General features: G+C 51.1%; 1 protein-coding gene across 1 annotated transcript in view; it reads left to right on the top strand.

The window, feature by feature from the left end:
* PSKH1 (protein serine kinase H1) overlaps positions 1-13,958 on the top strand; it is a 185,912-nt gene that overhangs the window by 42,676 nt on the left and 129,278 nt on the right. The window contains exon 2 of the mRNA XM_078670144.1: positions 2,569-3,591. Within this exon, the coding sequence (XP_078526270.1) occupies positions 2,653-3,591 (939 nt within the window). The 5' untranslated portion in view covers positions 2,569-2,652. The remainder of the gene's footprint in view (positions 1-2,568; positions 3,592-13,958) is intronic.

Genomic DNA, 13,958 nt, shown 5'->3' with positions numbered 1-13,958 from the left:
GGTATGCTCAGACGTGAGTCCCTTGCTCACTTTGCCTCTGGATTTAAGCAAGCCGGGCTGAAGACGGCTGTAATGCCAGAAACCGGTCCTCGGAAGCTTGTTTCCGGTCCAGGGAAGGCATGGCTTGGCAGTTTGGGCTGGACTGTTCCCATGAGGCACAGGGTCAGACTGATTTGCATATAGCCATGTCTGAACTGGGGTGGCAGAGTGGGCTAAAGAACGGTGATGGATCAAACCCAGATCTTTTGACTGGGTGTGAGTGTTTGATTGGTTCAGATGCTCCGTCCATCACCACCCCCTTTTGTACCGCTTTGGCCGCCATAGGTGTGGCAGGGTATGCTCAGACGTGAGTCCCGTGCTCACTTTGCCACTGGATTCAAGCAAGCCGGGCTGAAGACGGCTGTAATGCCAGAAACCGGTTCTCGGAAGCTTGTTTCCGGTCCAGGGAAGGCATGGCTTGGCAGTTCGGGCTGGACTGTTCCCATGAGGCACAGGGTCAGACTGATTTGCATATAGCCATGTCTTAACTGGGGTGGCAGAGTGGGCTAAAGAACGGTGATGGATCAAACCCAGATCTTTTGACTGGGTGTGAGTGTTTGATTGGTTCAGATGCTCCGTCCATCACTACCACCTTCCTCGTATCATACGTTTTGAAACTTCTGATTTATGGTATTGTCCATGTAATAGACCGATTCTGCAACTGTGGTTTGGTAGGAACTCTACTTGCCAGCATGCTTCCTGGCACCCCCTGCAGTACAAGATGGGTGCCCCAGGGACTCTGGGGAAATAGAGTTGCTTTTAACAAGGTCCTGACTTTTCAGAAGCTTTGGTTATAGACCAGATGATATGGGCAAGAGTCTCTGCTCAAGTAACCTTCCTTTCATTTATTATCCATTTGCTTGGACAATCTTTTGTAGCAGATCTTGAGCCTTCTCAAGAATGGAGCAAAGATGGAGCCGTCCCTTCCATAAAACGTTCAATTTAGACTGCTGGGCAATAGAAACCTGTGCTCCTGCACTCTTGAATTTGCTCATCATACCCACAAAGTCCTTCCGTCTTCGTGCTGCTGCTGCTGACATATCAGAGAACACTCTTACTTTGGCTCCATTGGGTAGAGCAATATCCCTCTTTTGAATTGACTTAGTTAAACAGCCTCACTAATGCGGTAATCAGAGAAATTCACAATCATCGTCCTGGGATACTTAGCCCCAGGAATTTTCTGGGAGGGGACCCTGTGGGCCAGCGTTAGAGTATGGTCCTCGGATGCTTTCTCATGTATATGATCTCTAATCATTTACTCTATATATAAGCCACTGGGTTGGGGTGACCATTAAGGCGTTCACTATCCTTGGGAATCCCTTTAAAGCGTAGATTTGAACATCTAGCATAATTCTCCATCTCGTCCATCTATAACTGCAAGGCCTGGAGCTTTTTCTGAAGAGAGCCAGTATCAGAGTGGCATGACAAAGCGTGATCCTCAATTTCAGATACACGTTGCTCCAATTCCCTGAATCGCTCAGGTATTTGGCCAGCACCGCGGCTCTCGCCGTGTTCACCAATCATGACCCGCAAGTTGCTGGAAGAGAGGAAGGGGGAGGAGCGGCATGCATCAGCAGCAGGACATCGGGCTCACCTGACTGCCGGTCCTCTCCTTGAAGGAGTTTCATAAGCTTTGGGTTTTTAAGTTTAATCTCCCAAGAGTGTCCCCGCTCGCCACGGAAGAAGTCGTACCAGTGGGCCGGGTTCAACGTAGCTGCTAGAACAGGCTTCACACATGTTCCCTTTATTCAAATGTCAGTTTACAGGGTAGCTACAGACTGTGGTCACGTCTTCACCTGTGGGTTCTTGACCCTTTTGAGTTTGGCCTCGGCTCAGTCATAGAGAGGCAGAAAGCGGTCATTCACAATGCTCACCCTCCAACCGGCTATACTGTGGACAAATCCAAACTACAAACAAAACCGTATCTTCAAGTAGGCTAAACCATTGCCCTCTCATTGTATGCTGTTCTGAATATTTAAATGTACTAAAGAAATAAATTGACTTGCTTGCACTGCATGTTATAGTAGTATCACTGTTTGAGTGTTTCAGATACTTTGAGTGGGATCTTTTTTTAGTTTATTTATGTGTTTTATATGAAATAAGAATTCCACTATTGATAGGGGGTTCTTGTTGATTGAGTGAATCAAGGGATAATTTGTATTTGTACATTTAGACTTATTTACTTCTTGTTGTGAATGCCGTTGCACATGGCAGTGGTGTATTGCTGGTTTTGAATGCACACATGCAATCTCCACTGATTTTGCTGCATCATACAGCAACAATGCTATTTCTGGTTACTTATGTGCCTGCTACTTAGTGTCTTTTATACCTAGTGAGCGCGTCCTGAACATTAACTTGCCAAAGTCTTCTGAGGTGTTAGCGTAGAGTTCTGTTGTTCTTCCCCTAACACGTTTCCCATATATTGTTGGATCTAAAGATCGCCATGTGGGTTTAATTCATTGATCTCCTGCCCTGCGGAACTCTTTAGCATCTACCTCAAGTAATTCTAATTTTGTTTATTTTTCATAGGTATCGAAGCAGCTTTCACAGAACCAGTGTCATGTTGGTGTTGCCTGAGAGAAGACTTTCATGGATGATTAGCATCCATCAGCGATGGGCTGTGGGACGAGCAAAATACTTCCTGAGTCACCAGAAGATGTTCAGCTGGATCTCGTCAAAAAGGTTGAGTCCCATAAAAATGACATATACAAACACTTCATCACAGATAAGGGCAGTACCCCCCTCAAAAGTGGGTCACCCTCACCTCCCCATCACACCAGCCCTTACCACAGTGGGCATCCACCAAGCCAAATAGAACATGTCGATCCCCGCAGGAACAAGGTGGCTAAATATCGTGCCAAATTTGATCCTCGTGTGACTGCGAAGTATGACATTAAGGCCCTTATTGGCAGGGGCAGTTTCAGTCGGGTTGTGCGTGTGGAGCACAAAGCCTCTAAACAGCCATATGCCATTAAAATGATTGAGACTAAGTACAGGGAAGGACGAGAAGTGTGTGAATCTGAGCTTAACGTCCTACGTCGAGTCCGTCACACCAACATTATCCAGCTCATTGAAGTGTTTGAAACGCAGGAGAGGGTGTACATGGTGATGGAACTGGCCACTGGTGGAGAGTTGTTTGACCGGATTATTGCCAAAGGATCATTCACAGAGAGAGATGCTACACGGGTGCTCCAGATGGTCTTGGAGGGCGTGAAGTACTTGCACACACTGGGAATCACGCACAGGGACTTAAAACCTGAGAACCTCTTGTATTATCATCCTGGGACAGATTCCAAAATCATGATCACAGATTTTGGCCTGGCGAGCGCTCGGAAGAAGGGGGATGACTGTTTGATGAAAACCACCTGTGGGACCCCTGAGTACATTGCCCCTGAGATCTTAGTCCGAAAACCTTACACAAACTCTGTGGACATGTGGGCTCTGGGAGTTATCTCTTACATTCTCCTCAGTGGAACTATGCCATTTGAGGATGATAATCGGACCAGGCTATACCGGCAAATCCTGAAAGGGAAATACAGCTACTCTGGGGAGGTAAGTGTGTGGATTCAAAGTAGAGGGAATAGCAGCTTTTGCGTGAACTCGCTCCATGTTATTCTATTTTAAATAATGGATCCTGATTATGTTAAGGTTGGTGTGTAGGGACTGCTTCCCCAGTCATTTGCTAAGGGCAGTTAAGAAACTGTACATCATGGGCCACAGTGTATGACCGTTTTTAGCGGTTGCTAGAGGCCAATCGGGCCATTTGGGACTGCTAAATAGGTCTGTGGCATGTGCAAAAACAGTTTTTTGAGTCAGTAACCGATTACCAACTCGCAAAATAGAGTTTGCAACTCGCTATTAGGAAGAGGCGTGCAAAGGGAGCCCCTTCCCAATAGCGACTCTGTGCCACACAAATGTTTTGCAATCGAAATGCAGTCATAAAACATGCTCATTTTACTTTACTACCCTTTTTTATTATGAATGTGCACAATGAAGAAACTACATTTCCATGCTCCGTGACCGTTATTACATCAACTGTTTGTAAATGCACAATCAATACTTGGTCCACACACCAAGTGCAAGGGCACGTTCAATCCATTTGGAAATCTTTTCCCACCCCTCGAGACTTTCAAAAATACACGTTTGGTTGGTTCCTGTCGGAGAACTACAGTATACAGTATACACAGCTCATACATCTTAAAAAACCAGGCTGTCTAATAAGAATAAACATAATTCAATTTAAGCTTAACCCACTTCAATGGGGACAATACCCGCAGGTTGTGTTGCTGAAGGGGTAGAGCTAATTTAAAGGAGGTAGGTCTTCAAGGGATGCCAAATGTCTTTTGGCCCCGAAGAGGGGGGCTGCAAAGACGCAAACAGTTCACAATTAGTGTTACAGTTTGAAAGGCTCGCCAGCCAGGCATTACTGCCAATGAAAAGTTGGTGGTAGATTAGTCGCAAAGGGTAAGGGGCCCCCAAGGGACTGTATTGGCACTCTCATTTGCTTGCTAGTCCTCATGCCAGCTCCCGTGCGAAAGTGTTCCTGTCTATCTTGTCCAGAGTCCGCTACCATCTGCTGCCGGTCTACCCTCTATATGTGCCTCCTCTGCTCGATTCTTGCTCTGTTTTGTCTTTTCTGCCCTCTGTTTTGCCGTTTCAGCTTCTTTCTTCCCTCTTCCCACCATTTCCCTTCTCCTACCACCCAGTGCCCTGCCTTCCCCCAGGACCTACTTCTTGGAGGCCGCAGTGCGACGCTATTGAGCAGGTCCTCGTGGGAGCTCCCTCCTGCGACAGTTCTTCTGTCCAGCTTTCCTGCACTCTACCACACTCTGCTGCCTGTCTACCTGCTGCTCTCTGTTCCTGCCTCCTCTGCCAGTTTCTTGCTCGGTTTTACCTTTTCTGCTTGTTTTGTCCCCTCTGTTTTGCCTTTTCTGTTTGTTTCTTCCCTCTTCCTGACATTTTCACAAGACATGGCTTTTTTTCAATGGAGACCTTGTACCCCAGTGTCCAGGGGTGACAGTGCTGCACTCTACAAATGCTGACTGATTGATTAATTGCTTCTTATTTGTTAGCTTCTATGGACTTTACTGTCTCTTCTTGTGTTTGCTCTCCCCTAGAGAATTTGCAAAAGCACTTGTGGCCTTCCACTGCTCACATTTTCAGAGCTACTTTTTCTTTTTGTTTAAGCACTCCATGTGCTTTTCAGTTGTCACCCTTATATGGTTCTCTGCCCTAGATTCCACTTCACTCTCACCTGTTTGATTTTGTACCCACCCACAATCATGTTGACCTCTCTGCCCATGAGCTTCTACATCCCCACGTCCCTGTGAGCTTCTACACCCCCACGTCCCTTTTAATCACCTGCCTCTCCGCCCACCACACACACTCATGTACCCTCTTGCAAACCCTGTGCCTTTGGTCCCCCCATTTATCTGCGTGCTTCCATGCTACCTTCCCATGTTGCTTTTTTTTGTCCGAGTGCTTCTAGCACCTAGCTCTCTTCCATGTTGCTCTCTGCTCTCGTTCATTCCAGAGACTCCTCTCACTCCACCCCACTCCCCAAAAACATGTGTACTTCTCTGCATCCCGACACTCTACCTCGACCCCCATTAATCTATAGTAAAAAAAGGTTGATGTCGCCTGGGCTGCGTAATTTTTTGTAGGGGCATTTAAGTTTAATGCATGCACGTCCCTGCAAAATGACGCAAGCTAGTGGCCACCTCTTGGTGCTTTTTTAGGTCTCGTGGCGTTGAACAGCGCGTAAGCGCTGTCTCGCCAGAGATCTATTGTCGCTGGGTCTGCTTCCCAGGAGACAGCACCTGGCCGCGCGCATCTCCAAAAAGGCGATCGGCGCAGGCCACGCGCGTGCGAACACGCTCGCTGTGGCTGTCTCCTGGAAAGCTCCAGCGCATGCGCATACACTGAGACCCAGTCCCCACTGTCTGCTCTCCCCTGTCGCAGCCATCGCTCTTCAACCCAACCACAAATCAGTGCTCCCCCTAGCCACACGCTTCCCCGGGCACAGCAGACTCGCTTGCACCACTGCTTCTTACCTTTCCGTGAGAGCCTGACCCCCGACGCAGTCCTCGGTGTCGAGTTCCTGAGCTCGACGTCCGTCCGATCACGGGCTGAAATCCTCCTCCACCGGACAGAAAGAACAGCGGGGCATCTGTAGGGTCCCCGCCGGATGCTTGCAACCCACAGGGCGCACTCCTGGCCGCGGCCGGCATTTTTTCGGCCAAGGTTTACGTGCACTCTACTGGACCCGTCACGGAGCCGCGGGAGGGGGCGTGGTGTGTCGCGCGCGTGAGCTTCTACCGACACAGCTCACGTCACGTGCCTCTTAGGTTTCGGTTTCGTTTATCTCTTTCCGTGTGCGCGAGGCAGAAACAGCCGAGGGAGGCAGGCAGGCGAGAGGGACGCTGTGAGTGAGTGCCCCTGCCCCAAATCACTAAAATCTACCCATGCCAAAAAAACAAAAAACTAGAGCGGTCGCTTTTGAAGCTGGGGAACAGAGTTTGAGTCTCGGCGGGAGGGTCAAGATCCTTTGAATCTGGGCAAATCACTTAATCTCTCCATGCATAAAAATGAATCTGTCTGTGTGCACTGCAACTGGCTCATCATGTAAAGCGCTCCGATATCATCAAGCCGAGTTTGCGTTATATTAAAGTGAAGAAAAAACACAGGAGACTGAGTTCAAACACATGCACTTGTATGGAGTGTGGGGGCAAAAGGACGTCCGTATGTGCTAGCATAACATGCTCTTGGCATTGCTAGGGGGAGGGGAAATGCGAGACATGGCCGCCAAGACAGGATGTGGCATAACGGCTACAGCGATCGCTTTTGAAGCTGAGGAACAGAGTTGGAGTCTCGGCGGGTGGGTCAAGATCCTGTGAATCTGGGCAAATCACTTAATCTCTCCATGCATAAAAATGAATCTGTCTGTGTGCACTGCAACTGGCTCATCATGTAAAGCGCTCCGATACCATCAAGTCGAGTTTGCTTTATATTAAAGTGAAGAAAAAGCACAGGAGACTGAGTTCAAACACATGCACTTGTATGGAGTGTGGGGGCAAAAGGACGGCCGTATGTGCTAGCATAACATGCTCTTGGCATTGCTGTGGAGAGGGGGAGGAGAAATGAGAGACACGTCCGGCAAGACAGGATGTGGCATAACGGCTAGAGCGGTCGCTTTTGAAGCTGGGGAACAGAGTTTGAGTCTCAGCGTCAGGGTCAAGATCCTGTGAATCTGGGCAAATCACTTAATCTCTCCATGCATAAAAATGAATCTGTCTGTGTGCACTGCAACTGGCTCATCATGTAAAGCGCTCCGATACCATCAAGCAGAGTTTGCGTTATATTAAAGTGAAGAAAAAACACAGGAGACTGAGTTCAAACACATTCACTTGTATGGAGTGTGGGGGCAAAAGGACGGCCGTATGTGCTAGCATAACATGCTCTTGGCATTGCTGTGGGGGGGGGGGGGAAATGAGACGCGTCCGGCAAGACAGGATGTGGCATAACGGCTAGAGCGGTCGCTTTTGAAGCTGGGGAACAGAGTTTGAGTCTCGGCGGGAGGGTCAAGATCCTGTGAATCTGGGCAAATCACAGAAAGGGCGCCAATTAGGTGACCATGGAGGAGGGATAATAGGGTCGGATTGCAGCGTAAAGGAAGGATGAGAAGAGTTGGGGGAGGGGTCCGTCCAGGACAATGAATGCAGAGAGATACGCATATGGGTGCGGGCAATGGAGGGACTTTTTGTTAACATTACTCCTGACGGCCCGGGGTACCGACGGATAGAGCGGGGCCTCCTTCCCTGAGTAATTAACCAGGTTGAGGTGAGGGCGACACCCAATTGTTATGGGTTCCGGTTAATGTATCCATAAAGCATTCGAGGTGGACATGACCGGTGGAGTATTTTTTACACTATAAATTTCGCACAATTATAATTTTTCACTTTTGTAGCAGCAGCTTTATATATCTATAGCCTGGTCCTGAAGAATGCCCCGATAAAGTTAGGTCTTAGTGAGGGCAGAAACATGTCGACCTTCCATTCTGGTTGACGTCTTGAAAGTTTCGAGCGTCAGCATTCTGCTTTTTAAATGATGACAAGGGGACTCGAGGAATAAAGTTGTTATGAGTACTCCTTAGTCATTTTTAGAACACCACTTTCTTATCTTATTTTTCGTTGTGCTGCATTTTTCACTCCTTTTTGCCTATACCCCTTTGATCCTCTCACCTTCTCAAGTGAGTCTCTGGACGCCAGCAAGGACTATGTAGGGTGACCAGTCAGCCCGTAGTCTTTCTTTGTGTCAAGGTTTTTTCCGATCAATTTTCAAGATCGGTTTTCCTTGATAAAGATTGTACCAAAACCCAGATGATGAATGACATTGGGTGATTGATGGGTCTTGGCAGCAGGATATCTCGCTCCCACTCGGAACACTGGCACTCTAGTTTTTGCTCCGTTTAGCTGACTCACTTCTCTTTCACTTCCTTGTGTAGACCCAGGGTGTTCTGTAGTTGACTTTTTGTTAACATTCCAGAATTTGTTTATTTATGCGTTTTGATATAGTGCGGACTTTACCAGAAGGTGTCTTGCCTCCAAAAGAAAGGGAACGGAAGTCCTACTCCATCCATCCCACCCCACTCCATCCATCCATCCATCCCCCCACTCCATCCATCCATCCCCCCACTCCATCCCCTCCACCCCATCCATCCATCCCCTCCACCCCATCCATCCATCCCCTCCACCCCATCCATCCCCTCCCATCCATCCATCCATCCAGCCCCCACTCCATCGCTATCATCTTGCAAATCATCTTTATACACCAATACAGACTTTGCTAAAAATGTAATGCAACACATTGTCATATACAATGCCAATAACTCAAACTTTAATGCTGCGAGACCTATTGCATTGCAAATGCTTGTTAATATCTTTCCTTTATGTTGCACAGCATCTGCTTCGATGCTGTACAGAATGAGGAAAATACTTTGGCAGAGCAGTAGGTCTCCAATGTTTGCAGCTTGCCTGGTAACACATGCGTGTATGAATCGCCATGCTGGGGTTTCATTTATTTTTAAAGATGCTTTTGTAGCATTGACGATGTATTTTGGCCAATGTTAAAACACCTAGGTGAAAGGCATTGTCACAGTGAATCTCATTCTTATTTTAAATTTTAATTAAAAAAGTAAACCTAGGGAAGGTATCTCAGAGAGGTTAGCACTTGCTGTTAAAATCTACTGTGACTTTTAGGTCACAAATTCATATCCAGGCAACGCTTATTCAGCCATCCATCTTTCGGAGGTTGCTAGATGAGGTACAATTGCATTGGCTAATGATAAAAGTGATAAAAATAATAGTGTGACAGCCAAAAAGAGATACATTGCATTATGTAACAAGCATTGGCAAAGTCAGTATTTCTGACCTTGGCATGCATGCATTTTATTCATTTATGTTTGTTTTTTACTGCTATATGGAAACAATATATAAAAATAAAGTGGTGTTCAAGCAGACACACCAGTTCTGGCCTTGGAGGGCTCCCCTTTTCATGCGACTTATCTAGAATGTCTAGAACTTAAAAATACCGAACATCTACTTGATAACTAACGGAGTTTTGATCTTCGACAATTGATCAAACATCCTACTCATGACGCCAGCCATACACTTGATTGTTTTTTTATACTAATAATTGCGATATAGAAATCGATCACATGTTACCACCTAATTTGGACAGATCACAAGGCAATCCTCTTTAAACTTAATATCTGAAAGAGACACGTTAGTGATAGATTCCTTACCTTAGAATATCCCCAGGCGTCAGACTGGATCCGGAATTTTTTTGCGTAGCAGTACCCATGCGCGTCGGTAGGCGTCGTCCACAGCTCCGCTTCCGTCGTCGGTGTCGTGGGCTCCGTGATGACATTGTCGGAGTACTTAGACGCCGCCTCCGCGTGCTGACGTCAGTTCTTCTTTTTTCCGCGCCAGCAAGCGCTGATCCGGAAAAAGTGGTACCCTTAGTGTTTTTTGACTAAAACTTTTTCGATCAGTTTTGATCTACTTCGAAGTCTGTACGACTCCGACGGTGCCGGTAGGGATGCCCGGGTTCAAACCCTGCGCCGACTGCGACCGACTGATGTCGGTTACCGACCCCCATCGCCGGTGTCTTCATTGCCTAGGCCTCGACCACGACGACAAGGCCTGCTCCGACTGTAGAGCCCTGACGTCTAAGGCTAGGCGGGAGCGGTCCCGCAAGCGACTCGAGCTCCGGCAGTCGGCCCCGCGCCGCTCGAGGTCCCGGTCTGCGAGGAGGTCGAGGGACCATGGCTCCGGGAGTCGTCCACGGTCTTCGGGTTCCTCAGGTAAGCACAAGAAGTCGAAGAGACGTCATCGCTCTTCTGACTCCCCCCCGACACTCGCGCGATGCGGCCGGGGGTTCGGGCGACACTGCTCCGCTGGAGCCGCAGGTGTCGCAGCCTGCTACATACCCGCCGGTCCCTGGGCAGCACGCGACACTTGGGAAATTGAGGACTTCCTCATGGCCATGAGGTCGCTCGCTCCTCCGTCTGGTTCCGCTGCGCCTTCGGGCCAAGCGGTTCCGACTGGGTCCCCACGCGGGCCGGGTGCTTCGGCCCCGGCGCCGTCAGGTGCTTCGGTCCCGACGCCGCAGGGCCCCACTGGATCTGGTTCCGGATCCGGGTCGCCGCCAGTCGACCTCACGACATCGCCTCACGACACGACGCCCCAAGGGTGTTGGCCGCCGACGCCGTCCCCGGTCCTGCCCTCGGTTCGGGTCCAGCGTCGGAGTGGCGCCACTCGGCGCCGCTCTCGACGTCGATGGAGATTTCTATTTCTATGACCCGGCTCCATCCTTTGAGCCTGAGTACCAGGCGATGGGTGACGAGGGGGACTGGGAGGGGTCTGAGGACCCTCTGGCACATGAGTGTCAGTACTCTATGGACTGGACAGGAGAGCTTGGGGATGCCATTGGTCTGGACACTACGCCCGACACTGGTTTTGTTCCCCCTCCTAGAGTGACTACGGAGGAGGGGGCTGCCTATAGCGTGGTGCTGATGAGGGCGGCCAAGGCCTTAGGCCTTGATCTCCCCGTCGCGGCCGTGAGGACTAACCTCCTCACTGAGGTTCTTAAACCGCAGGCAAGCTCGGCTGAGCCTTTGCTGCCGTTTAATGAGGCCCTATCAGATGTTCTTCTGGGCACTTGGTCCAAGCCCGCCACAGGGCAGCCTGTGGATAGGAACGTTGCCGGCTCCGGGCGACCCTTGCTTTCTGTCTACCCACCCCACTCCCAAGAGCCTGGTCATCCAGGCCTCTACTTCCCAGACCGCATTCCCGTCGACTCCCCCCGACCGGGAATCCAAGAGGTACGAGCAATACGGAAAGAGAGTATTCTCCTCCCTGAGTTTAGGATTGCGGTCAGTCAATACCGCATGCCTCTTGGGCTGTTACACCCACTCTCTGTGGGATACGGTCGCGGCCGTGCTGCCAGAATGCCCGGTGGAGGTCCGGGCTAAACTCGGCCAAGCCCTTGTGGAGGGCCGAGATGCGGCGCGTTATTCCATCCGGTGTGGGCTGGACACTACTGACTCACTAGGCAGTGCGATGGCAATGACGGTGGCGATTTGTCGCCACGCCTGGTTGAGGTCTGCCAACTTCTCGGCTGATGTCCAAAACACACTTATGGACATGCCGTTCGATGGCCGTCGCCTCTTTGGCGACAAGGCAGACCATGCGCTTGAGCGCTTTAAGGACTCCAGGGTCACTGCCAAGTCCTTGGGCCTCTCGTCCCCGCGCTAGCAAACGGCTGCCTTTCGCTCCTTTCGTGGCCAAGGAAGTGGCGCCCCCACACGTCCTGCCAGCCACGGGCCGCAGACTACCATCCAGCTCGGTGGCGGATGTGGAAACCGCCATGGCGGTGGTCGGGGACAACGGCGAGGCCAGTCCACACCTACCCCTGCAGCATCCGCCTCAAAACCCTCCTAGTCCGTGCTTTCAGGCCCATGTGACGCCAGCGGGGGGCAGGGTTCGCCATCACCACCACCACTGGCGCACTATCACTTCGGACAGGTGGGTGCTACAAATCATCCGAAGGGGCTACTCCCTCCCCTTCGAGGCGACCCCTCCAGCCATGCCACCGCAGTACCACCGCGTGTCGGGGGATCACTTGAGACTTCTACAAGAGGAAGTTACGGCCCTCTTGGCCAAGGGGGCCATCGAGCGCGTTAATGGGCCAGAAGTAGGGTGTGGTTGTTACTCCCACTACTTTCTGGTACCCAAGAAGGGCAAAGGGGGCCTACGCCCTATCTTGGACCTACGGAACGTCAACGGCTTCCTCCGGAAGGAGAAGTTCATGATGCTGACATTGGCTCAGGTCTTAGCTGCCCTAGACCATGGAGACTGGATGGTAGCGTTGGACTTGCAGGACGCTTATTTTCACATCCCCATCCTGCCCGCACACCGGCGTTACCTGCGGTTCATGGTAGATCACGACCACTTTCAGTTTACCGTGCTTCCCTTCGGCCTTACAAGCGCCCCACGGGTGTTCACGAAAGTGATGGCGGTGGTCGCAGCTCATCTGCGCAGGTTAGGGGTTTCAGTCTTCCCCTACCTCTAGGACTGGTTGTTGAAGGCGGGCTCGCCCCAGACAGTCGTCAGCCACCTCCAGACTACGGCCGACCTCCTGCACCTGCTGGGGTTCTCCATCAATTTGCCGAAGTCACACCTGTGTCCCTCTCAGAAGCTCATCTTCATTGGAGCGGTTCTAGACTTGGCGCAGTTTCGGGTTTATCCTTCCGAACAGCGGGTTCGGGATATTCAGGCTCTGACTCCGATCTTTCAGCCTTTGTCCCGAGTCTCGGTCAGGTTGACGCTGCGGCTTCTGGGGCTGATGGCCTCCTGTATCCTTCTGGTGCATCACGCCCGGTGGCGGATGCGGGCTCTGCAGTGGGACCTGAAGTTTCAGTGGGCCCAGCATCATGGCAACTTGTCCGACCATGTCTTGATCTCGGAGGGCACTGCAAGACCGTTGCAGTGGTGGCTCACGGACCGCGATTGGGTCAGCGGCAGATCTCTCTCCCTACCCCAACCGGAGCACGTAGTTGTGACGGACGCGTCCCTCAAGGGCTGGGGGGGGCACATGGGAGAGGCGGAGATCAGAGGCCTCTGGTCTTAGGCGGAGTCCCGGCTCCACATCAACCTTCTGGAGCTGCGGGCTGAAGGCATTCCTCCCCTCTGTCCGGGGGAGTGTAGTGCAGGTGTTCACGGACAACACCACCGCCATGTGGTACTGCAACAAACAGGGCGGGGTGGGGTCGTGGACCCTATGCCAGGAGGCTCTGCGCCTCTGGCAGTGGCTAGAACATCAGGGCGTGTCCCTGGTGGTTCAACACCTGGCAGGTTCCCTGAACGCCAGGGCGGACAAACTCAGCCGTCGGTGCATGATGGATCACGAATGGCGTCTGAACTCGGACGTGGCGCAAGGCCTCTTTCAGCGATGGGGAGAGCCTTGGTTAGATCTATTCGCCACAGAAGAGAACGCGCAATGTCATCAGTTCTGCTCGTTGGAATTTCCAAGGCGGCACTCGCTCGGAGGCGCTTTTCGTCGCAAGTGGAGTTGCGGTCTATTGTACGCCTTTCCGCCTATACCACTTCTGCCCAGAGTGCTGAAGAAGATCAGGCGCGACCGGGCCCAGGTTATCCTTGTGGCTCCGGACTGGGCACGAAGATACTGGTATCCAGAGCTACTCAGCATGTCTGTCAATCCCCCGGTTCGTCTGCCTCTTCAGGAGGACCTTCTGTCGCAGCAGCAGAAGACGGTCTTCCACCCGAACCTGTCCAGTCTCCACCTCCATGCTTGGAGGTAGAGCGGCGACAGTTGAGGCCATTTGACTTGCCTCCTGA

This window comes from Lissotriton helveticus, chromosome 12 (genome assembly GCF_964261635.1).
Source record: "Lissotriton helveticus chromosome 12, aLisHel1.1, whole genome shotgun sequence".
In the NCBI taxonomy this organism is placed as follows: Eukaryota; Metazoa; Chordata; class Amphibia; order Caudata; family Salamandridae; genus Lissotriton; species Lissotriton helveticus.
The sequence above is the reverse complement of the archived record's forward strand: the minus strand, read 5'-3'. Positions and strand labels throughout refer to the sequence as shown.